General features: G+C 42.1%; 1 protein-coding gene across 5 annotated transcripts in view; it reads left to right on the top strand.

Annotated features, from left to right (window-relative positions):
• The window catches only part of dip2bb (disco-interacting protein 2 homolog Bb), a 187,916-nt gene that overhangs the window by 146,009 nt on the left and 15,609 nt on the right, over positions 1 to 26,298 (top strand). For all 5 annotated transcript variants that reach the window (XM_060920263.1, XM_060920260.1, XM_060920264.1 and 2 more), the window contains 2 exons: positions 3,956 to 4,124; positions 20,097 to 20,267. In XM_060920263.1, the coding sequence (XP_060776246.1) occupies positions 3,956 to 4,124; positions 20,097 to 20,267 (340 nt within the window). The remainder of the gene's footprint in view (positions 1 to 3,955; positions 4,125 to 20,096; positions 20,268 to 26,298) is intronic.

The raw sequence follows: 26,298 nt of genomic DNA, 5'->3' as shown, positions 1-26,298 counted from the left end.
ATTTTGAACCAGCTGAAGTCGTTTGATGGTCTTTTTTGGCAGGCCTGTGAAAGGCCATTGCAGTAATCAACCCTACTAGAGATGAAGGCATGGATAAGTTTTTCCAGATCATTTTTTGACATAAGTCCTCTTAGTTTGGAAATGTTTTTTAGGTGATAAAATGCCGATTTAGTGATTGCTTTCATGTGACTGTCAAAGTTTAGCTCACTGTCAATGAAAACACCAAGATTTTTAACCATATCTTTTGTTTTAATCCCCTTTGTGTCAAGAATAGTGGTAATCCTGAGTCTTTCATCTTTTTTCCCCAAATAGAATTACTTCTGTTTTATCTGTGTTCAGCTGAAGAAAATTTTGTGACATCCAGTTGTTGATTTGGTCGATACACTGGTAGAGACATTCAAGGGGGGCATAGTCATTAGGTGATAGAGCAAAATAAATTTGGGTGTCATCTGCATAGCAGTGATACAAAATTGAGTTGTTCTTGATAATTTGTCCAAGTGGGAGCATATAAAGGTTGAATAGTAATGGTCCAAGAATCGACCCCTGGGGGACACCACAGGTCAAGGACATTGATGTTGAGGTACAATTTCCCATGGTAACAAAGAAGCTTCTATCTTTTAAGTATGATTTTAACCAATCGATAACTTTACCAGTCAACCCAACCCAGTGTTCAAGTCGATATAGCAGTATGTTGTGATCAACAGTATCAAAAGCTGCACTGAGGTCCAGTAACACCAGGACCGATGTTTTGCCTGCATCAGTATTAAGACGTATGTCATTTATAACTTTAATCAGCGCTGTTTCAGTGCTGTGATTGGCACGAAATCCTGACTGAAAGTTATCAAAACAGCTGTTTGATATCAAGAAGGCAGTTAATTGATTGAAGACAATTTTCAAGGATTTTCCCGATGAATGGTAGATTTGATATTGGCCTGTAGTTGTTCAATACTGAAGCATCCAGATTATTCTTTTTAAGTAGGGGCTTTACAACGGCTTTTTTCAGGGACGCAGGAACAACGCCAGTCTCTAGGGATGTATTTATGATCTGAAGCACATCTGTAATTATAAGGTGAAGAACAGACTTAAAAAAGTTGGTGGGCAGAATGTCCAATTCAGATGCTGAGGAACTGAGATTTTGAACAGTTTTTTCAAGAGTCTCGTAATCAAACAAAATTCTGACATTGTGTTGAAATTGTCTGTCTGTGCCACTGGTGATTGCAGCTTTTCAGTTATTTGCAACTGAGATATATTATGAGCAATATTCTGCCATATTTTATCAATTTTACCTTTGAAGAAGGATGCAAACTCATTGCATTTATTAACTGAGAGAAGTTCAGGTGCTAATTGTGGTGGGGGATTAGTTAGCTTCTCTACTGTTGAAAATAGCACACGGGCATTGTTCATATTCCTGCTGATGATGTTGGAGAAGAAAGACTGTCTTGCTTTACGAATTTCATAATTATATTTACAAAGCAGGCGGCACGGTGGTGTAGTGGTTAGCGCTGTCGCCTCACAGCAAGAAGGTCTGGGTTCGAGCCCCGGGGCCGGCGAGGGCCTTTCTGTGTGGAGTTTGCATGTTCTCCCCGTGTCCGCGTGGGTTTCCTCCGGGTGCTCCGGTTTCCCCCACAGTCCAAAGACATGCAGGTTAGGTTAACTGGTGACTCTAAATTGACCGTAGGTGTGAATGTGAGTGTGAATGGTTGTCTGTGTCTATGTGTCAGCCCTGTGATGACCTGGCGACTTGTCCAGGGTGTACCCCGCCTTTCGCCCGTAGTCAGCTGGGATAGGCTCCAGCTTGCCTGCGACCCTGTAGAAGGATAAAGCGGCTAGAGATAATGAGATGAGATGAGATATTTACAAAGCATCTCTTTATGGATTTGATAATGGATGTGAAGTTTAGATTTACACCATTTTCTTTCAGTCTTTCTACATTCTCTCTTTAGTAGTTTAACAGCCGGGTACTGCTTCCATGGTGCTTTCTGCTTATCATTGACTCTTTTTATTTTGAATGGAGCAATGTCATCCATAAGGTGCCGAACGCATCTCTAAAGTCCAAGAAAACTGCGTAAAACTTGCACGAATCGTGCTTAAAGTCGTCTATTCCAGTCTTTAGGCAGGTGTGTTCATTCATCCCCTGTCTGCTGATGTAAGCCTTTTGACTGGTAGATAAGATTTCATTTTTTATAAGCCAAGGCGGAATACGGGCAAGTAAACACTTCATGAACACTTTATAGACCGTCGGCAACAATGAAATGTCTCTCCATGTGGAGGGATCATCGGGGATGTTGTCTTTTTTTGGGACACGGTGTATTAAAGCTCCTTTCCAGGAATCAGGAACTTTACCGTTTAACAGGCATGCATTGAAGATGTGGGTGAGAGTCGGACATGATATTTGCTTTGTGGCTTTTAACGTCTCATAAGTGACTCCATCGGAGCCACTCGCTTTATTATTTGGTAGAGCACACATGACTTTTTCTGCCTCTGCCACTGTGAAGGCTTGTACTGAAGTTCACAGTCTGCACGGTCAGAGGTGAATTGGTGTTGCCACGGTGCGTCTTGTATTGGGGCGTGTTCATCTTTACCATATTTATCAGCAGAATATGTTTGAACAAATTCAATATTATTGGCTACTACGGGTAAATTTGGGTGTGCGCTGTTGTTTAAAATTATGTCAATTGCTTTCGATCTCCGGTGTTGCCACAGATAAGAAAGTTTGTTTCTTCCCACCTGTTTCGGGTGCTGACGTTCAGTTCTCCTACTGGTGACCTGTGGTTGAATGACATCCTGAATGAAGCGCAGTTGCGCCTCAATGCAACCTCGGAGACGATCCGGCAGCCTGGGGTCAGGAAGAATTTGGTTGCAGCGTGGAAACTTTTGTAATATCCTTTGGGTATACTTCAGTAATGGCAATCCAAATGGCCTTCCATCACCGTGGCAAGTTGTAAATGTGCCGTTCTTGAAGTAAATCCCATTCAGAATGCGGATGATCTTAATCCATTTTTTGGATGCTTCACTGCTGGAGACAAAACGCTGTCTCTCCTCCAGGCGCTTCGTATCCAAAGTTCTCCTAAAGACCCTCTGCTCATGCTGGAATAGTATCCACTCATCTGGGGAGAGAGAGGACGGGTGTACACGGAGAAATCGGGCCATGGGCCTCCTCCAGCGATCTGCGTCTTCGGTTTCGGGTCATGAACGCTCCAACTCCGTTGCCTTGTGGATTTCTTGTGGAAACAGTCGTACAGAAGATTTACACATTCATCTGTTTGTGTTCAGCCTGATAAATGAAGATTGTTGTTATTTTGCTGTTTTTGTTCTGTTTTGAATCTTAAATCCGCGTCGTGTTGTAGTTCATATTAAATGTGACACTTATCATAAGAAATCTTTAAATCCCCTTCTGCCTTTATTCTATAAAATATTTTCTTCTCTTCTGTTCGCACATCTTTTCATTTCTGTCAGATATTTTTCCACATCTTTTTCACCCTTTTGTCTCTTTTCCTCTTTTCACTTCCTTTTTTAATTAAAATGCGTTCACTTTTTCTTTGTCATTTTTCATGTCTTTCACTTTTTTCTTTATCTTTCTTCATTATTGTTCTTTTTTTCTGTCTTTCTCTTCCCCACATCTTTTCCACTTATTTGCTTTTATTTAGCTGTTTCTTCTTTTTTCTGCATCTTTTTCATTTCAATATTTTTCATTTCTATCACCTTTTTAAACTTTTTTTAAAACTTATGTTGAATCTATTTTCTTTTTTCCCACCTCTCTCCATCCCCAATTAGAATAGATCTGTGGGGTTCAGGTGGAGAGTTTAATGTTAGAAATAAAGACATTTACAGTGAACTGTTCATTATTTGGACATTAAATTGTATCTGATGCTCGGTGTGTAACAATGCATTGACTGTGTTGGTGTGTGTGTGTGTGTGTGTGTGTGTGTGTGTGTGTGTGTGTGTGTGTGTGTAGCGTGTACTCAGGCCATCAGTCCATCCTGATTCCTCCTCTGGAGTTGGAAAGTTCGTTGTCTCTGTGGTTGAGCACGCTGAGTCAGTACCGCATCAGAGACACATTCTGCTCCTACTCCGTCATGGAGCTGTGTACGAAAGGACTCGGGGGACAGACCGATATGCTGAAGGTACGTGCACACACACACACACACACACACACACACACACACACACACACACACACACTTGTATTTCTATCATTGTGGGGACTCTCCCCTTACCCTAATCCGAACCTAAACCTCATTCTAACCTGAACCCTAAAACTGGGTCTTAACCCTCAAACAGCTCTGAACAAGTGAGGACCAGACAAAATGTCCTCGCTTCACACCAGCATCCAAACTCTGTTGGTAAAAAAACATCTTTCAGTCCTCAATATGTAGCAAACACACACACACACACACGGTCTGGATCCCACACTCTTTTCCTCTCGGCTCCATCGTCTCTGTGCCTGCTGGAAGCGAGTCTTTCTCTCTGCAGGTTTTAGTTGGCAACTCGTATGATAAGAATGTGAAGAAAAGTATTTTGATTTGTTTGTTCACACAAAGTTAAAAAAAAAAAACAGTTTTAACTCTTTACCCCTTAATGACGACATATGACGACCCCGTGTATATCCCTTAATGACGACATATGATGCCTTGTCTAAAACCTTGTCAAAACCTTGTCTTTAGACTTTTTTTCTTGTAAATATGTTCTCAGGGTGAACAGTATATCAAGTCAAGTCAACTTTATTGTCAAATATGCTCTACATGCTCGACACACAGCACAGATGAAATTTCAGTCCTCTCTGACCCACGGTGCAAACAAGCAATGCAATAAATAAAAATAGAATAGCTGAAATATACAATATAAACAGTATAAACACTCTAGATAAGAACTAGACATAAACACTCATATGCATATACAAGGGTGGCTGTAGCAAATGCTTTAAGGGGTAAAGAGTTAAACAAATTAAACAGTAAAGGTTTTAATGACATGACGTCACCCAGCACCCCATTAACATTAATAACTGAAGAAATAATGATGCACACATGTTTATTTTGTATGCACAAACAAATCAAATACTTTTATATTCAGGTTCTTGGGTTTAGTTCACTGTGTGTGTGTGTGTGTGTGTGTGTGTGTGTGTGTGTGTGTGTGTGTGTGTGTGTTTGTGCGCACATGGCGAAATGGGGTGAGCTGGTACTCATGTACGTTTTAATTTCATGAACATGACGAGTGTGCAGAGAAACACAGCACAGTGGCTCAGTGCATGGAGAGAAGAACCTCATCTCATCTCATTTCATTATCTGTAGCCGCTTTATCCTGTTCTACAGGGTCGCAGGCGAGCTGGAGCCTATCCCAGCTGACTACGGGTGAAAGGCGGGGTTCACCCTGGACAAGTCGCCAGGTCATCACAGGGCTGACACATAGACACAGACAACCATTCACACTCACATTCACACCTACGCTCAATTTAGAGTCACCAGTTAACCTAACCTGCATGTCTTTGGACTGTGGGGGAAACCGGAGCACCCGGAGGAAACCCACGCGGACACGGGGAGAACATGCAAACTCCGCACAGAAAGGCCCTCGCCGGCCACGGGGCTCGAACCCGGACCTTCTTGCTGTGAGGTGACAGCGCTAACCACTACACCACCGTGCCGCCCAGAGAAGAACCTACTAATGATAATCAGGAGATGTTCCTTCACCCAGAGCTCATCCACACACTGAGGAACTTCAGTGGAGAAAAAATGACGCATGCAGCTTGTCTTGTTTAACACCTTCGAAAGTAAATGAAGTTTGTAAGTTTGCTGTGTGCGCGCGCAGGACAAAGCACTGTGCACCACCATTTGCATGAGAGTCATTAGTCCCGCCCTGACTGCTAGCAGCCCAGGTGGTGCCTTTGACATTGACCCTTGTCTGACCCGAGTCCAAAGCCGAGTCGGATAATGTGGGTTAACCCTTTCAGATACAAATCAGTACACAAATAACACACAAATAACCCGGGTTCTCCTCTCAGTATGAAAGGGGTCACTGTGTATTTGTGTGTCACTAGTGCGTTTACATGCACATAGAGAAAATCGAATTTCTGCCGTAGCTCGTCTGAAATCGAAGCTCTAAATGGCATGTAAACACCTTAGCTCGGCTGAAATTGAATCGAACTTGATTTCTCGAAATCGAGCTACGCGACCTAGATTATGCGATTGTAGCCGAGCTACTTAGTGCATGTAAACCCTATCGAGCCACGCAGTCCAGCTACTTACTTCAGCACTGCCCCTTCCGGAAGTGACGAGTGACGAGACCACAAGCGGGAAACACAACAGCCTCGGTCGGGGAAAAAAAAAAAACAGCCTTGGTCGGCATGACACTTCACCTTAGCCGCCCACTTTATTAGGAACACTTCTGTTCGTACATACAAACTACAAACACTCTTCTTAGAGTTTATTTTATTTTTAAAAGGGACAGTGCACAAATTAAACATTATCCTTGTGGTAAGGACAGATGTCTGTCCCAGGTTATAGCAGTACATGCTAATTTCCACCTGTATTCACTTTGTTTATACTCTTGAATAGCTCTTCTTCATGACGACAACCGGAAGTGTACCAACACGATGGGGCGTGTAGCGCCACCTGTGGCTCGGGTGCACAATGCACCTCATAACAATAGCTCGATTTAAACACTGTGCATGTAGGATTGGATTTCTCTGGCACCCTGCTGGGACCCTTTGCTCGATTACTGACAGTAGCTCGATTTGGATGTGCATGTAAACGTAGTGGTCTGATGAACAACTGGATTTTTGGCCCATCAACGCTCGTAGACATCATTAATTCCCGGCAGTGATCAGTGTTTACAGCCTGTGAACTCTGCGTTTGCCTGGGCCATAAATTGTCAAGAACAAATCGTTTGCAGGGGGCGGGGGTAGATGGAAAACTAGCGGAGGTGGGAATAACTCTAATTAGCATCTGAATAGCAGTGAAACCACCTGACTGGACCTCATCTCCCTCTAGCATTGGATGAAACAACAAAGGAAAATCACTTGTGATTGGTTGGTAGATCTGTTGCTGTTAGTCACCCTGGATAAACATCTCCTTTACTACAACAACAATAATAATAATAATAATAATAATAACCATTATTGATAAAGGCTTACTAATTATACACATTAATAATAATATAATCAATTACAAATACAGTTAGGTCCATAAATATTTGGACAGAGACATTTTTCTAATTTTGGTTCTGTACATTACCACAATGAATTTTGAACAAAACAATTCAGATGCAGTTGAAGTTCAGACTTTCAGCTTTAATTCAGTGGGTTGAACAAAATGTTTGCATAAAAATGTGAGGAACTAAAGCATTTTTTAAACACAATCCCTTCATTTCAGGGGCTCAAAAGTAATTGGACAAATTAAATAATTGTAAATAAAATGTTCATTTCTAATACTTGGTTGAAAACCCTTTGTTGGCAATGACTGCCTGAAGTCTTGAACTCATGGACATCACCAGACGCTGTGTTTCCTCCTTTTTAATGCTCTGCCAGGCCTTTACTGCAGCGGTTTTCAGTTGCTGTTTGTTTGTGGGCCTTTCTGTCTGATGTTTAGTCTTTAACAAGTGAAATGCTGCTCAATTGGGTTGAGATCAGGTGACTGACTTGGCCATTCAAGAATATTCCACTTCTTTGCTTTAATAAACTCCTGGGTTGCTTTGGCTTTATGTTTTGGGTCATTGTCCATCTGTATTATGAAACGCCGACCGATCAGTTTGGCTGGATTTGAGCACACGGTATGTCTCTGAATACCTCAGAATTCATCCGGCTGCTTCTGTCCTGTGTCACATCATCAATAAACACTAGTGACCCAGTGCCACTGGCAGCCATGCATGCCCAAGCCATCACACTGCCTCCGCCGTGTTTTACAGATGATGTGGTATGCTTTGGATCATGAGCTGTACCACGCCTTCGCCATACTTTTTTCTTTCCATCATTCTGGTAGAGGTTGATCTTGGTTTCATCTGTCCAAAGAATGTTCTTCCAGAACTGTGCTGGCTTTTTTAGATGTTTTTTAGCAAAGTCCAATCTAGCCTTTTTATTCTTGAGGCTTATGAGTAGCTTGCACCGTGCAGTGAACCCTCTGTATTTACTTTCATGCAGTCTTCTCTTTATGGTAGATTTGGATATTGATACGCCGACCTCCTGGAGAGTGTTGTTCACTTGGTTGGCTGTTGTGAAGGGGTTTCTCTTCACCATGGAAATTATTCTGCGATCATCCACCACTGTTGTCTTCTGTGGGCGTCCAGGTCTTTTTGCATTGATGAGTTCACCAGTGCTTTCTTTCTTTCTCAGGATGTACCAAACTGTAGATTTTGCCACTCCTAATATTGTAGCAATTTCTCGGATGGGTTTTTTCTGTTTTCGCAGTTTAAGGATGGCTTGTTTCACCTGCATGGAGAGCTCCTTTGACCGCATGTTTTCTTTTTTTTTGTCATTAAAATTTTTATTTTGCTTTTATAATACAATTACAAAAAAGAACAAACACACATTTAAGAACAAAAACGCACACATCGGCAGCAACACAGAACATGACAACTCTCCTCAATGACCTATTCACAGACATATTAATGCACATACATATACATACAGTATACAACACACCCCAAATCCCCTAAGAATTTAAACCAACACTGTAATCAAAATACACCCATGCTTGGCTAGCTTTACTTGGTTCCTTCTGCACCCTTGAAATCATGACTTCAAAAACAGCTGTCTCTGACACAAGTTGAAGCCATTCCTTAATTTCAGGTCTATGTGGGCTCTTCCATTTACGGAGAATAATTCTAGCCGCTACCAGAAAACCTGTCATCATTAGTCTACCTTCAGCTTTTGAAAGACCCTCTGGCATAAATGACTTATCTCCTAACAGGCAAAATTGTGCAGACTCTGCTAAAGGTTGACTAAGCCAGTCCTCAAATTTTTTCAAAACTGCCTTCCAAAAGGGCATTATCAAGGGGCAATCCCATAGTGCATGCAGAAGTGTGCCCACCTCTTTATTACACTTCCAACATTTATTATCCTTTATTAAACCCATTCGAAATAGCTTACTTGGTGTAAAATAATACCTATGCACAATTTTGTAGTGAATAAATGTATTTCTAGCATCCCTTGTAGCCCTTCCCACATTTGAAATAATATTTTCCCACGTAACCTCATCAATGTCCGTATCAAGATCTTTCTGCCACATAATCCTTAAGTTTTCACACAGTTTTGTTTGGATTTTTGACATTTTGTTTTAAAATACAGAGGCAGAGTGTGCATGTGAGATAGGTGGAGCGTTAAAAAACTCCTGCACCACATTGTCTTCTTTATTCTCTCTTTTCAAACCAAGAACAGACCCCACAGAACTTCTCAACTGTAGATACCTCCAAAAATCCCCTTTGTCAGTTAAGTTAAACTTTTGTTTAAGATCCTCAAAAGACATAAATGTCTGATCTCTATACAGATCTTGAACAATACGTATGCCCTTCCCCATCCAAGTTGGCCATAAGAATACCTTTTTACCTATACAAATGAAAGGGTTATTCCATATAGAAGAGTAGCTTTGCTTATATTGTGAAATCCCCAACATTTTATGCACCCTTGCCCATGCCCATCGTGAATGATTCAGAATTAAATTAGCCTCTCCTGCCTGAGTTTTCTGTGACATAAATTCTACCACACCAGATGGGCACACAAGCCCTTCTTCAATTTTGACCCACCCAGGCTTGGGATCACCTATACCCCAATGCCTTGCCAACTTATTCATCTCAAAGGCAATATTATATAATTCCACGTTTGGAAGGGCCAATCCACCAATATCCCGTGAGGCAAACATTTTTTGAAGCTTAATTCTGGGCTTTTTCCCATTCCACAAAAACTCAGTGATTAATTTGTTATATTGCTTGAAAACGGCATTAGAAATCTGTACTGGTATCATCATAGAGATGTAATTAAATTGTGTGGACACTATCATTTTAATTACATTAATTTTCCCCCATAATGTGAGGTTAATCATCCTCCACTTTTCCAAATTCAACTTAATCATCTTAAGCAGAGGGGACATATTCATGTCAAGTATACTTGCCAAATCTGGGCACAGTCTAACACCTAAATATTTCATTCCAGTTTGGACCCACTTAAACTTGAATGTTGTCATTATGATTTGACTGCATCCTTTAGATATCGGCATACACTCAAACTTTTCCCAATTTATTTTGTAGCCTGATAATGCTGAGAAAAACTCTATTGTGGACAAAACATTAGGAACTGACAACAAAGGGTCCTCCAGAAGTAACAAAATATCATCTGCATAAAGAAACATTTTATGCTCTCCGCCATGCATAATCCCTTTAATACCACTCTCACTCCTTATTGCAGTAGCCAAAGGTTCCAAAAATAGTGTGAAGAGCAGGGGACTGAGGGGATCTCCTTGCTTTGTTCCCCGTGATAAATTGAAGAAAGATGATATTATTCCATTTGTTATCACCGCAGCTCTTGGATCTGAATAAATAATATTTACCCATTTGATAAAGCCCTCTCCACACCCAAATTTTCTAAGAGTGTAATGTAGAAAGCCCCATTCCACCCTATCGAATGCCTTCTGGGCATCTAACGATATAGCGGCTATTGCATTGCTATTGTTATGATTAAGTTGCATCAGGTGCAATAGGCGTCTAACATTATCAGAGGATGCTCTCCCTTTAATAAAGCCTACCTGATCAGAATGTATTAAATGTGGCAAAAGATTCTCTAACCTGGTTGCCAGTACTTTTGTCAAGATTTTACAATCCACATTAATAAGACTGACTGGTCTATAACTAGCTGGATCAGCAGGGTCTTTATCTTTTTTAACATTTAAGGAGATTAAAGCTTCATTAAATGTATTTGGTAATTTACCCACTAAAAAAGACTCTTCACAGACCTCTGTCAGAATAGGCGCAAGAATGCCACTAAATCTCTTATAATACTCAGAAGGAAAACCATCCAAACCAGGTGATTTTCCAGCCCTCATTGATTTAATTGCATTTTTAACTTCCTCCACTGATATAGGACAGTCTAGTAATTCCTTTTCATCATCCAATATTTGTGGTAGATTAATCCTAGAGAAAAAGGCATCATATTTCTTTAATTCAGGGTTAATCTCTGATGTATATAACTGGCTATAGAAACTCGCAAAAACTTTATTGATATCACTTGTATTAGTCATCAGTTCCCCTTTCTTGTTTTTAACCGCTGATATAGCATAACTTGCTTCTTTTTGCCGCAGCTGTCTAGCTAACAACTTGCCAGCTTTTTCTCCACTTTCATAGTAAGTAGTTTTAAGCTTGAATAGAGCATATTCTACTTTTCTATTGTAAATATCATTTATTTGAAATTTGAGGTCACAGATTTCCTTTAGCAGTACATCATTATATTTCTCAGCCAGTTTCTTCTCTAAATCTTTAAGTTGAGTTTCTAAGTCCTTAAGTCTTCTTATTTGCTCTCTTTTCTTCGCACTACACTGAGCTATAATCTTTCCCCTAATATAAGCTTTAGAAGCTTCCCACACTGTACCTATTCTATCTGTTGAGCCTATATTTTCCAAGAAAAAAAATACTAATATCCTTTTCAAGCTGGCTACAGAACACTGGGTCCTGAAACACAGAAACATTCAATCTCCACCTACCTCCTCTACTGCCCTCTAATCCAATCAATACTCCCAAATGTACTGCTGCATGGTCAGTCAGTGCTATTGGACCTATTGAGCAATCTGTGACATTATTCACAAGTTCTTTGCTAATTAAAAAATAATCTATCCTGGACTGTGATTTATGTTTATGGGAATAAAATGTATATTCTTTATCCCTGGGATTAACAAGCCTCCATATATCTGTCAGACCCATATCCTCCATCAGCAGACCAATAGCCATTCTGTCTTTTGGAACAATATTAGAGAAGGTAGTTTTGTCCAAAACTCCATCCAAAACCTGGTTGAAATCCCCACCTACTATCATCGGCCCCCCACCATCATTACCCATTAATTTATTAATTTTATGAAAGAAACCTGGATTTTCTTCATTTGGAGCATATATATTGCATAGAGTAACCTGTACCCCATTGATTTTAGCTTGTAAGTATATAACCCTCCCCTCATCATCCTTTTGCTGTTTTATAACAATAAAATTTAGATTTTTATGTATCAAAATGGCAACTCCATGTTTTTTACTACTATATGAGCTATGGAATATTTGGCCCACCCAATCTCTCTTCAATTTAACCGCCTCTGACTCAATCATATGTGTCTCCTGAATAAAGGCTATGTGAGCTTGCTGTGACTTCAGGTATGATAAACACTTCTTTCTTTTTATGGGGTTATGTAACCCGTTCACATTCCAAGATACTATCCTAACACAGTTATTCATTAGTATTCTTATTTAACAAATAAACTGGCCACAAAAGGCCTTGTTGAGGTGTATGCAAGCTGTATGTGCCATAAGAAGTAATACAAACCAAAAAATGGAAAAATGAAAAAAAAAAAAGGGGGGAGCGCTGCCCAGCTGCCGATCCACACACACAAACAAACAAACAAACAAACAAACATTCTTTCAAAAACCCTTCAAAACAAGGAACATAAAATATAAACCCCAGACCACCCTTTCCTTTCCCTTTCTCTATCTTGAGATACCCCCCACAAAACAGGCCCATGAGGCACGCTAAGATGGCCATCATTAATCCCCTCCCCTCCCATCACCCTCCAAAACCATCATTTATAACATTGTTACTCTAAATATATCCCTTTGATGTTGACCTTGTCACCGGTAATTTGCCTACTGAGAACACGTTTTCAGACCAATATAATGATATACGATAGAAATAGGCATCTCAATTGTCCAATATCGGGTACTACTCTCACTCGACAGTCTTTTATGCCTTTAAATGCCCAGCGGCGAGAGCACAAAAAGTATAGAACACTGTCCTTACGGTGTTGTCGGAATTTCAAAGTTATTCATCTGCTGACTCACGAACATGAGACCCCTCCTCTGCACTCTGTTGTTCCATCTGGCTGTCGAGAAAGTCCATCGCCTTTTTGTCATCCGTGAACTTCATTCTTTTCCCTCGCCAAGTAAAGCGCAGCGCCGCTGGAAAGCCCAGTGTAAACCGCACGTCCATTGTGTGTAGCCGACTTTTAACATCCTTAAACTTTCTCCTCTTCACCGCCGTTTCCTTTGTCATGTCAGGGGAAAAAAGACAACTTGCAGCCTTTCCAGGTTACGCCCTCCTTATTTTTATATTTCTGTTTTGCAGCCATCAACACTCTCTCCCTCTCCAAGTAACTCAAAAAGCGAATGATTATTGGTCTTGGTGGGAGATCTTCGGCGTCCTCGGGCAACGTAGTCGGGGCTCGGTGCACTCGTTGCAGCTGGGATCTGTCCAATTCAATCCCCAGAGCCTCGGAGATAATAGTTCTCACACATTCAGACGGCCTGTTACCTTCCAGCTTTTCTTTCAAACCAATAAGTCGTAGATTTTGGCGTCTGTCTCGATTGGCTGCATCTTCCACAGCATAACGCAATTCCTCACACTTTTTAGAGTTCTTACTTGCTTCTTGGCGTAACTGAACATTCTCGTCAAGTTGAGAGATGCGGCTCTCTGCTTCGTTCAGTCGCTGCATAACACTGTCCATATCTGTACGAAGCCCGACGTTGGTTTCTTTTATATCCGATATTTCAGCTTGAAGGGTCGTCAGAAGTTTCCCAACTCTTCCCATTTCTTTCATAGCTTTCTCCAGTGACTGCTGCATGGAAGCTAACACACTTTCACCGTCTCCCTTACTAGTTCCAGACATTGCTGTTAGCTTACTAGCTGCCGGTGTAGTAGGATTTTGTTTGGCTGTTCTCGTCATCATTATACACTAAATCCCGAATTTAAACAGTCTATAACTGGTCAGAGTTACTTTATCAGTAACTGCACAACGATGAAGCGCACTAAAATAGCGAATTTAAGGGTAACTTTGGTGGGTCTATGGGAGAGCTCCTACTATGCGACCATCTTGCTCAGTGATCCCACGTGACTCGACCGCATGTTTTCTTCACAGCAAAATGTTCCAAATGCAAGCACCACACCTCAAATCAACTCCAGGCCTTTTATCTGCTTAATTGAGAATGACATAACGAAGGAATTGCCCACACCTGCCCATGAAATAGCCTTTGAGTCAATTGTCCGATTACTTTTGGTCCCTTTAAAAACAGGGTGGCACATGTTAAGGAGCTGAAACTCCTAAACCCTTCATCCAATTTTAATGTGGATCCCCTCAAATGAAAGCTGAAAGTCTGGACTTTATGTCCATGTCCATTATATAACTATAACTTGAATATGTTTCAGTAAACAGGTTAAAAAAAGAACATTTGTGTCAGTGTCCAAATATATATGGACCTAACTGTATATTAATTTATTGGGAAAAGAAAAAAAATATTTGTGAGGAACATGTTGATTAAAAGTAAGAGCTTTACTGATACAGAGCAGAAATAGCAAATGCATAAACACCATCTGAGTCACGATACCCCTCCAGAAGTCCATTCATCTGAAGCGCACTCTGCCTCACTTCCAGCAGCCGTGAACCAGATCAGTACTCAGAAAGTCAGCACTGCGCGTGGGACACGATCCATCTACTACTGTCACTGAAAATACTGCTGAATCAAATCCACTGAGTCTAATCTAATAAACAACCCTCTTCCTTCTCTTCAGCTCAGAGCTGAGCTCCTCGTTCTGCCCCGCTTCTGGACCGTCTGGACCTGTGTCCTGCCTCATCGCAGGTCTGACAGACACCTGGAAAAGAATTAAAAGAATGTTTTATACAGTGGCAGTGTTTCCCACAGACCAGGTAGCAATGTGTGGTGCTCCACTGTGCCGATGAGGGAATCGTGCGCGGTGGTGTCGTGGCAGTCGGTGGAGTCGGTCATTGGGGTGTATGCAAAGTGTTTACAGCGGGCGGTGTTCAAACACACAGTATTTTTCTTCAGAGTCACCTGCTGGGATTATTTTAAAGCTACAAGAAGCATTTGAGATTATTCAGTTCAATCTAAATTCTTTTAAGTTCTTTAAGAGAAGACAGCTAAAACAATTTTTCCCAGAACCCTGCCTGGTTTCATTCCTCGACCCAACTTTACATTACAGGGCAGGCCATTAGTTTGCTGGGCTTGATGTTGGTGGAAAACCTGTCTTTAAATTTATGAAAATTACTCACCAAAATTGAAGTTAAAGTTTAGTTTTTACTAGAGATGCACCGATTGCAATTTTTTGGGCCGATTCCGATTTCTGATTTTCCATGGAGTGTGACCTGCCGATACCGATTTTGGCCGATTCTGATTTCATTTTTTTTCACTATTTTCTTTTTATCTTTTCTTTAATAAAACATTCTGCCAGATTTTCAGTAATAAATTTTCAACACCTAAAAGGTTGAAAACAAACAAAAAGACATTGTTCTTTGTAAAATCTTTCTTCATGTTTGGTATTAACATATTAATTCCTGAAATAGGAAATTCACACAAACATTTTTTCTTTTCTCATCCAATACCTGGCACAAAAACAACTTCCCCCTCATATATTATTTGCCTACTGCTGTGGAACACACTTTCATAAGCCTATTTACATCTGAAAACTTATGCCTTATGGCAGGGGTTCCCAAACTTTTCCATGCCAAGGCCCCCCAAACAGCATTAGCTTCTGGCCGGGGACCCCCTTTGCAAACCCGCAGACAATGCTATGAAATATGTAAAGAAACATCAACTTTTAGAATGTTTTCTCTTACTTTTATTCAATATTCAATAATTGTTATATTTGTTTAGCATAAGAATATTATTAACTAACATGTTTTCAACACAAATATTTTCGCACTGAACAATAAACTTTTCAACAAACTGTTGATAAGAACAGCACAAAAGAAATCAAACCACTCTCAATTGTGTGTGTGTGTGAGTGAGTGACAGACGGTTTACACTAGTGGGAGGGATGGGCTTGGTGGCTCCTACATAGTTTGTCAACCCTGGGCTTAATCTCCGTCAGTGCCATCCGCATGTCGTTGTCCACATGTAGACGTGCTCCGTGTTTGGTTTTGAGTGCCTTTAAAGTTGAAAAGCCAAACTCACACAAGTAGGTTGTTGCAAAAGGGAGAAGGCATTTCAATGCCCTGTCAGCCAAGCTGGGATCGTCCTTTCTTACATGTAGCCAGTAGTTAGACAGGGGAAGAGCCTCAAAGTCCATTTTTAAATCCCCTGAGTTTGTCATCTCAATCAGCTCCTCCTGTGACTTTAAGCCCAGACTAGAACCGACCCCGGGGGCAAAGGGGTTCCTAACCCAGTTTAAATGTGTGTTTTCGAGGTCAGGGAAATAGTCTTTGAAATCTCCTTGGAGGTTCTCCAGGTGGGACTGGATCAATGGAGAGACGGAGCCCAAATCATCACATGACAGCAGCGCCTGGTGAAGTAGTGGGAACATTTCTGTAACTCCCTCCTGGAGCTTGTTTGACCACAGCATGGTCTTTTTGGAAAAAGCGCGCACTTTGTCTTGCACCTGGAGTATGTACGGTACGTGTCACGTCCTTGCATGCTTTGATTCAGTACGTTTAGATGCTGGAAAATGTCTGACATGTATGCAAGTTTGCGGATCCAGGTTGCATCAGTGAACCGATCTGCCAGCTGATGCTTTTCAGATGAGAGGAACTCTGCAGCCTCGCTCCGCAGCTCATAGACACGGTTCAAAACTGCGCCCCGTGACAGCCAGCACACGTTCGAGTGAAGCAGCAGCCCCTCAAAACGAGCACCCATCTCATTACAAAGCAGAGTAAACAGTCTGTGTTTCATGGGACTTTGGGGCTTTAATCAAATTCACTACTTGTATAACCTCCTGTAGTACCTGATTCAACTCGTTATCCATCCTTTTTGCTACCAGTGCCTCGCGATGGAGCGTGCAGTGTGTGGCCACTACATGCGGGGCCTTCTGCTTAATGAGAGCGGTCACTCCACTGATCTTCCCGGTCATTGCCGCGGGTCCGTCCGAACACACCCCCACACAACGGGTCCAGTCCAATCCGTTAGACTCGATGTAATCATCCAAAACTTGAAAAATGTCTTTCCCAGTAGTTCTTCTTTCAAGTGCTTTACAAAATAGTATTTCCTCCACAATACGCTAGCTTGAGGAGCGAAGCAGCTTGATAAATGGTGCAAACCGCAACGTCACAGGCGATCGGAGAGATGAGCATGGCAAACAACGTTTCGATATGATGCATTATTATTAATAATTATATTTTATAATAATGATTAAAAAACTAATTACAATATATTTAATAATAATTATTAAAAAAAAAATTTTTCGCAATTTTTTTGTTATCGTTCCTCCAACTTTCTGAGGCCCCCCTAGCGCCCCCTGGCGCCCCCCACTTTGAAAACCACTGCCTTATGGAACAACCCATTTCTCCATTCAGTATCAAAATACAAAAATAATTTCCAGTCATACTTATACCATAGCCATTCTATCATCTTTGTCATGTGTATTTGTAGAGTAATTTCCAATGGAATCAAGTGCAACCAAGGCTGTAAAACAAACAAAAAGACATTTTTTCTCTCTCTTTGTACAAATCTAACTAGATGTTTGGTAATAGGCTAACGGATTAATTCTTGTAATGGGAAATTCACACAACCACAAACATTTTCTTTTCACATCCAATATCTGGCACAAAAAAAAAATTCACTATATTTGGATATATAATATATATATATTTGGATATCTACGTATAGTGAATTTGTTTTTTTGTTGTTGTTGTTAACGGCGCGTGCGCCGGAGCTCGTTCGGCGCACCGGACTGACACTGTTCTGCGCAACACAATCGCACTAGAAAGCATGTTGAAGCTGCCAGTGTAGCTGCAGTCTTTTTAGTTGCGAATTACGAGTATTTCCACTTTCATCTCTATGTGATACACAAGTTTTGATCGGTAGAAAATCGGCATATTTTAATTTTGCCCGGCCGGTCGCCGGTCATGGCCGATCACGTGAAAATCGGCCGATTCCGATCAGCAGCCGGTCAATCATTGAAAAAAAAGCATTTACCCCATCTGAAGCAGTGAATAAATACACACACACACACACACACACACACACACACACACACACACACACACACAGCAGTGAGCAGTTTGTTTGTTTGTTTGTTTCATTAGGATCCCCATTAGCTGCAGCAAAACTGCAGCTATTCTTCCTGGGGTCCGACACATAGCATACAGTACATTACAACAGAAAATTAAAAACAGACCAATAAAGGTACCATAATAGAAAAAGAAATGAAACTAACAAAATTATACCACAAAATATACTTTTACTGATAATACATTCAATACAATGCATATCCAGACATTCTACAACTAGCATCAAAGTATTCTCGATTTATTACTTACTAGTTATTATTCCTTGCTGTACGATTATATTTTTAGCATTCTATATTTATTTAATAATTCAATTAATAATTCAAATAGTTTTATATGTATCCATTTAAGAGATGTTTCTTCACTAACAATTTGAAATCTTTTTTTCCTAATAATTTGCCCAAAGTATTTGAGGAGTAAGTTCCGTGCATACATGCCTCTGTACATCACCGTTCTTTTACTGTAGTTTGTTTTTATTTTTGGCAGTGAAAAGTTTCCTCTTGCCGCATGTCTCGTAGCGTAGTTATGATTGTCTGAACTATAATATAGTTTCCTGTGTAGAACTTGCAGGATTTTGGATGTGGATACATTTCTTACAAATATTAATAACGAGTAAAATAGTCTGTCTCTCACCATTAACCAGCTGAGATTTTTATGCATTTTAAATACATTTGTTCTGAAATCACAACCAAGGACGATGCGTGCTGCTCTGTTTTGCACTTTTTGAAGTTCATTAACCATGTCTGCTGTGGCGTTTGTCCAGACCACTGGACAGTAGTCAAGATTTGACAAAATTAAAGCTTCTATTACCCGTTTAGTTGATTTTGGAGACAGACATGCCTTGCACCTTCTAATAACAGAAATGCCACTCCTCATTTTATTAACAATTTTATTTATATGTGTTTTCCAAGAAAGTTTGTCATCGATCACTACTCCCAGCAGCTTGGTCTCCTGCACTTGGTTGATACACACCTCTTTAATTTTCAGATTTAACTGAGGGTTTCTACTAATTTTGTGGTGCTATGCCCAGGGAGCAGTTGGGGGTTTGGTGCTGTGCTCAAGAGGGACACTGTTCATTCACTAACCCCACATTTTTCCTTGCTGTTCCAGGGAATCAAGCCAGCAACCCTTTGGGCCCAAGGCTTCTTCTCTAACCTTTAGGCTATGGCTGCCCCGCCCTTCATCCCTTACTCTGGCAATTAGCAAGAATTAAATAATCATGAGCAAAACCCATGGAGCCTGCAGTCAGAGTTATGATGAACAGCTGGTAAAATAATCACAGTATCAGTTCACACTGACTGCTGTTGAGATCAATAAATTCTGTACATTTTATTTTTTACACTTGCGTTTATAGAAACAAGTTAGATATGATAAAGGTTTCGAAAGTCTCGAATTTTTTGCTTTAGGCTCCTTGAAAGTGTTTAAATTTTACTTTTAAAAATGAATAACGCCTGGATAAAATAAATTGTTGACTGAATTGTACTGGTTTTTTTGTATTTTTAATAACATGATTGATCAGTGTTAGTGGTATAAAAGGTAATTAATAAGAATATTTACTGATATAAGACAGATTTATTCAAGCTATGATTTATGAGTCTATAATTATATAAAACCTGATCTGTTTCAACCAGAGATTTTCTTCAAACGGTGTTAGAACCTTTTCTCTGTGGCAAGTCCAAATCCTCCCACTGTCCTGATCTGCATTTGTGTCGCTCACAGTGTTTTCATTTCCATGTGAAAGAATGAAAGTCCTGAGATCTGGCAGCTGTGGGCTCGACTCTCGAGCTTCTCCACATCAGTTCCTGACAGTTTTCTGTGCTGCCTACAAATTCCCATGAACAGCCGCTAACCTGCACTTCCACGGCAGTTTACAGTGCTGCTTACTGACACAAATCTCACTGTGTGTGTGTAAAGGCTCGGGGAGTGAACCTGGCATGTGTGAGGAGTTGTGTGGTCGTAGCTGAAGAACGTCCACGTCTGGCTCTCACTCAGTCCTTCTCCAAGTTGTTTAAAGACCTTGGGCTCTCCACCCGGGCCGTCAGCACTGCCTTCGGCTCCAGAGTCAACCTCGCCATCTGTCTACAGGTAAAGGGCGCTCTGTGTGTCATCTCTGTGTCATCTGTAGTGACGTCCCTGTATGGTCTGTTGTGAAGTCCCTGTATCTTCTGTAGTGATGTCTCTGTATCTTCTGTAGTGACGTCCCAGTGTCGTCTGTAGTGACGTCCCAGTGTCGTCTGTAGTGACGTCCCAGTGTCATCTGTAGTGACGTCCCTGTGTCGTCTGTAGTGACATCCCAGTGTTGTCTGTACTGTCGTCCCTGTGTTGTCCCTGTGTCGTCTGTAGTGTCATCCCTGTGTCGTCATTGTGTCGTCTGTAGTGACATCCCTGTGTGGTCTGCAGTGTCATCTGTAGTGTTGTCCCTGTGTCGTCCCTATCATCCCTGTGTCGTCTGCAGTGTTGTCCCTGTGTCATCTGTTGTGCCGTCCCTGTGGCTCTGTGTCATCTGTAGTGTTGTCCCTGTGTTGTCTGTAGTGACATCCTTGTGTTGTCAGTAGTGTTGTCCCTGTGTCTCTGTGTTGTCTGTAGTGACATCCTTGTGTTGTCAGTAGTGTTGGCCCTGTGTCTCTGTGTTGTCTGTAGTGTCATCCCTGTGTCGTCTCTGTGTTATCTCTGTGTCGTTTGTAGTGTTGTCTGTAGTGATGTCCCTGTGTCGTCTGTAGTGTCGTCCCTGTGTCGTCTGTAGTGTCGTCCCTGTGTCGTCTGTAGTGTCGTCCCTGTGTCGTCTGTAGTGACGTCTCTGTGTCGTCTGTAGTGTCGTCCCTGTGGCGTCTGTAGTGGCGTCCCTGTGTCTGTGTTGTCTGTAGTGTCATCTCTGTGTCGTCTGTAGCGTCATCCCTGTGTCTCTCTGTCATCTTTAGTGACATCCCTGTCGTCTGCAGTGACGTCTGTAGTGTCATCCCTGTGTCATCTCTGTGTCGTTTGTAGTATCGTCTGTAGTGATGTCCCTGTGTTGTCTGTAGTGTTGTCCCTGTGTCGTCTGTAGTGACGTCCCTGTATCTTCTGTAGTGATGTCCCAGTGTCATCTGTAGTGACGTCCCAGTGTCGTCTGTAGTGACATCCCTGTGTCGTCTGTAGTGACTGTTGTGTCGTCTGTTGTGACGTCCCAGTGATGTCTGTAGTGTCGTCCCTGTGTTGTCCCTGTGTCGTCTGTAGTGTTGTCCCTGTGTCGTCATTGTGTCGCCTGTAGTGACATCCCTGTTTGGTTTGCAGTGTCATCTGTAGTGTTGTCCCTGTGTCGTCCCTGTCAACCCTGTGTCGTCTGCAGTGTTGTCCCTGTGTCATCTGTTGTGCCGTCCCTGTGGCTCTGTGTCATCTGTAGTGTTGTCCCTGTGTCTCTGTGTTGTCTGAAGTGACATCCTTGTGTTGTCAGTAGTGTTGGCCCTGTGTCTCTGTGTTGTCTGTAGTGTCATCCCTGTGTCATCTCCCTGTCATCTCTGTGTCGTCTATAGTGTTATACTTATGTCGTCTGTAGCATCGTCCCTGTGTCTGTGCCGTCTGTAGCATCATCCCTGTGTCATCTGTAGTGACGTCCCTCTGTCATCTGTAGTATTGTTCCTGTTTCTGTCATCTGTAGCATAGTCCCTGTGTCTCTGTGTTGTCTGTCATGATGTGTAGTGTCATCCCTGTGTCTGTGTCGTCTGTAGTGACGTCCCTGTGTCGTCTGTAGTGACGTCCCTGTGTTGTCTGTAGTGATGTCTCTGTGTAGTCTGTAGTGTTATCCCTGTGTTTCTGTGTCATCTGTAGTGCCGTCCCTGTATCTGTGTCGTCTGTAGTGACGTCCCTGTGTCTGTATCGTCTGTAGTGACGTCCCTGTGTCTGTGTCGTCTGTAGTGATGTCCCTGTGTCTGTGCCGTCTGTAGTGTCGTCCCTAGTGACGTCCCTGTGTCTGTGTCATCTGTAGTGAGGTCCCTGTATCGTCTGTAGTGATGTCTCTGTGTAGTCTGTAGTGTCATCCCTGTGTTGTCTGTAGTGACGTCCCTGTGTTATCTGTAGTGTCGTCCCTCTGTCTGTTTCGTCTGTAGTGTCGTCCCTCTGTCATCTGTAGTGTCGTCCCTGTGTTGTGTGTAGTTCCATCTCTGTGTTGTCTGGAGTGTCATCTCTGTGTCATCTGTAGTGACATCTGTAGTGTTGTCCCTGTGTCATCTGTACTGTTGTCCCTGTCTTGTCTGTAGTGTCACCCTTGGGTCATCTGTCGTGTCCTCTGTAGTGCCGTTCCTGTGTCATCTGTAGTGCCATCCCTGTGGCTCTGTGCCGTCTGTAGTGTCCCTGTGTCTCTGTGTTGTCTGTAGTGCCGTCCCTGTGTCTCTATGTTGCCTGTAGTGACATCCCTGTGTTGTCAGTAGTGTCATCCCTGTGTCTGTGTTGTCTGTAGTGTCATCTCTGTGTCGTCTGTAGTGTCATCCCTGTGTCTCTATGTCGTCTGTAGTGACATCTCTGTCGTCTGTAGTGACATCCCTGTCGTCTGCAGTGACGTCTCTGTGTCGTCTGCAGTGACATCTGTAGTGTCATCCCTGTGTCGTCTGTAGGGATGTCCCTGTGTTGTCTGTAGTGTTGTCACTGTGTCGTCTGCAGTGATGTCCCTGTGTCGTCTGCAGTGACGTCTGTAGTGTCATCCCTGTGTCCTCTGTAGGGACGTCCCTGTGTTCTCTGTAGGGACGTCCCTGTGTTCTCTGTAGGGACATCCCGGTGTCGTCTGCAGTGACGTCTCTGTGTCGTCTGCAGTGACGTCTCTGTGTCGTCTGTAGTGTCATCCCTGTGTCATCTGTAGTGTGGTCCCTGTGTCTGTGTCGTCTGTAGTGCCGTCCCTGTATTGTCTGTAGTGCTGTCCCTGTGTCTCTGTGTTGTCTGTAGTGCCGTCCCTGTATTGTCTGTAGTGCTGCCTCTGTGTTGTCTGTAGAGACATCCCTGTGTCGTCAGTAGTGTCATCCCTGTGTCTGTGTCATCTGTAGTGACATCTCTGTGTTGTCTGTAGTGCCATCCCTGTGTCTGTCGTCTGTAGTGACATCTCTGTTGTCTGTAGTGACATCCCTGTCGTCTACAGTGACGTCTCTGTGTCATCTGCAGTGATGTCTCTGTGTCGTCTGCAGTGACGTCTGTAGTGTCATCCCTGTGTTGTCTGTAGGGATGTCCCTGTGTTGTCTGTAGTGATATCCCAGTGTCGTCCCTGTGTCATCTGTAGTGTCGTCCCTGTGTTGTCTGTAGTGTCGTCCCTGTGCTGTCTGTAGGGTCGTCCCTGTGTTGTCTGTAGTGCCATCCCTGTATTGTCTGTAGTGCCGTCCCTGTGGCTCTGTGTTGTCTGTAGTGACATCCCTGTGTCGTCAGTAGTGTCATCCCTGTGTCTCTATGTCATCTGTAGTGACATCTCTGTCGTCTGCAGTGACGTCTCTGTGTCGTCTGCAGTGACGTCTGTAGTGTCATCCCTGTGTCGTCTGTAGGGATGTCCCTGTGTCGTCTGTAGTGTTGTCACTGTGTCATCTGCAGTGATGTCCCTGTGTCGTTTGCAGTGATGTCCCTGTGTCGTCTGCAGTGACGTCTGTAGTGTCATCCCTGGGTCGTCTGTAGTGTCATCCCTGTGTCCTCTGTATGGACGTCCCTGTGTCCTCTGTAGGGACATCCCTGTGTCGTCTGCAGTGACGTCCCTGTGTCATCTCTGTGTCGTCTGTAGTGATATCCCTGTGTCATCTGTAGTGTCGTCCCTGTGTCTTCCATAGTGTCGTCCCTGTGTCTGTGTCGTCTGTAGTGCCGTCCCTGTATTGTCTGTAGTGCTGTCCCTGTGGCTATGTCTTGTCTGTAGTGCCGTCCCTGTATTATCTATAGTGCTGCCTCTGTGTTGTCTGTAGAGACATCCCTGTGTCGTCAGTAGTGTCATCCCTGTGTCTGTGTCGTCTGTAGTGACATCTCTGTTGTCTGTAGTGACATCCCTGTCGTCTGCAGTGACGTCTCTGTGTCATCCGCAGTGATGTCTCTGTGTTGTCTGCAGTGATGTTTTTTTTTTTTAATTAAGGACTTCATCGGTACACACAAACTGGATTTTATGCTTCTTACTGAAACTTGGCTTGAACAATCAAGTAGCTCTATTACTCTTATTGAAGCAACTCCCCCACTCTTTGATTTCATGAGTGTTGGAAGAGCCAATAAACGGGGAGGAGGAATAGCAAATATATACAAGGCATGTTTTCAGTACAAACAGACAACTCTTGGTGATTTTACAGCTTTTGAATACCTAAGTGCAATCCTAAAATGTTCTTCTAACATATTAGTGTTGACTATTTACAGACCACCAAGACTTTCTGCACCACTGTTCCTAGAGGAGTTTGGGGAACTGTTGTCAAATATTTGTTTAGAGTTTGACAATCTTATTATTTCTGGGGATTTTAATTTCCATGTTGATAATCCAGATAACACGTATGCAAATGAATTTCTTACACTGATTGATGCCTTCAACCTAACACAACATGTACAAGGGCCAACACACTCCCATGGCCACACCCTCGACCTTGTCATCGCTAAGGGTCTTAATGTATCTACTAGTGTCATGGACCTGGGTATATCTGATTATTTCTGTGTTTTCTTTGATGTTTCCATTTCCCCTCACTTTCAAAACAAGTCTGTGACTGTAAAAAAGAGGGTAATTACCAATGGCACAGCAGCTCTTTTTGAGCAGGCACTCTCAGAACTCCCATGTCAATCTTCAGATTGTGCAGATGATCTAATGGAAATTTTTAATTCCAGAATGAATCATATTATGGATGCTATTGCTCCTTTTAAAACCAAAAGAGTCATAGACAAAGGAAAAGCACCCTGGAAACTAAATCCAGCAGTTAAAATGTTAAAGAGGGAATGTAGAAAGTCTGAAAGAAAATGGCGTAAATCTAAACTCCAGATTCATTATCAAATCTACAAAGGGATGTTATGTAAATACAACTTAGAAATTTCTAAAGCAAGACAGTCTTTTTTTGCTGACATTATTAATAAGAATATCAACAATGCCCGTGTGCTATTTTCTACAGTTGAAAAGCTAACAAACCCATCAAAACAAATGCCTTCTGAATTTCTCTCAGTTAATACATGCAACAACTTTGCATCTTTTTTCAAAGGAAAGATTGATAAAATACGTATGAATATAGCCACACAGGTGCAAACACTTCAAAATCTGGAACCATTGGATAACGAGAGAGGGGGTCGTAATACAATGTCAACATTTAGTTTAATTGATGTTGAGACTCTGAGAAAAACAGTACAAAGTCTCAGCTCCTCCACATCTGAACTGGACATTTTACCTACAGTCTTTTTCAAATCTGTTCTCACCTAATATCAGACGAGGTACTTCAGATTATCAACACCTCCTTACGAACTGGCATGTTTCCCTCATCTCTGAAAAAAGCGGTTGTAAAACCCCTACTGAAAAAGAATAACCTGGATGTCTCAGTACTCAACAACTACAGGCCCATATCCAATTTGCCATTCGTTGGTAAAATAATTGAAAAAATTGTTTTTAATCAATTAACTGCCTTCCTGACATTAAACGGATGTTTTGATAAGTTTCAGTCAGGTTTTCGTGCCAATCATAGCACTGAAACAGCTCTTACTAAAGTCATGAATGACCTACGTCTTAATTCTGATGCTGGTAAAACATCAGTCTTGGTGCTTTTAGACTTAAGTGCTGCATTTGACACGGTAGATCATTCCATACTGTTACATCGACTGGAGCATTGGGTTGGATTTACTGGTATAGTAATCAACTGGTTAAAATCCTACCTACAACAAAGATTTTTTTTATGTGGCCATTGGAGGCCACAGTTCATCACCTGTGTCCTTGAACTGTGGGGTTCCCCAGGGCTCAATCCTGGGACCATTACTATTCAACCTTTATATGCTCCCACTTGGACAAATTATTAAGAATAACTCAATAAACTTCCATAGCTATGCAGATGACACTCAGCTTTACTTAGCTATGTCACCTAATGACTATGCCCCTCTTGAGTCTCTTCATAGATGCATTGACCAAATTAACAAATGGATGTCTCACAATTTTCTTCAGCTGAACACAGATAAA

Source organism: Neoarius graeffei, chromosome 4, assembly GCF_027579695.1.
Source record: "Neoarius graeffei isolate fNeoGra1 chromosome 4, fNeoGra1.pri, whole genome shotgun sequence".
Taxonomy (NCBI): domain Eukaryota; kingdom Metazoa; phylum Chordata; class Actinopteri; order Siluriformes; family Ariidae; genus Neoarius; species Neoarius graeffei.
The sequence above is the reverse complement of the archived record's forward strand: the minus strand, read 5'-3'. Positions and strand labels throughout refer to the sequence as shown.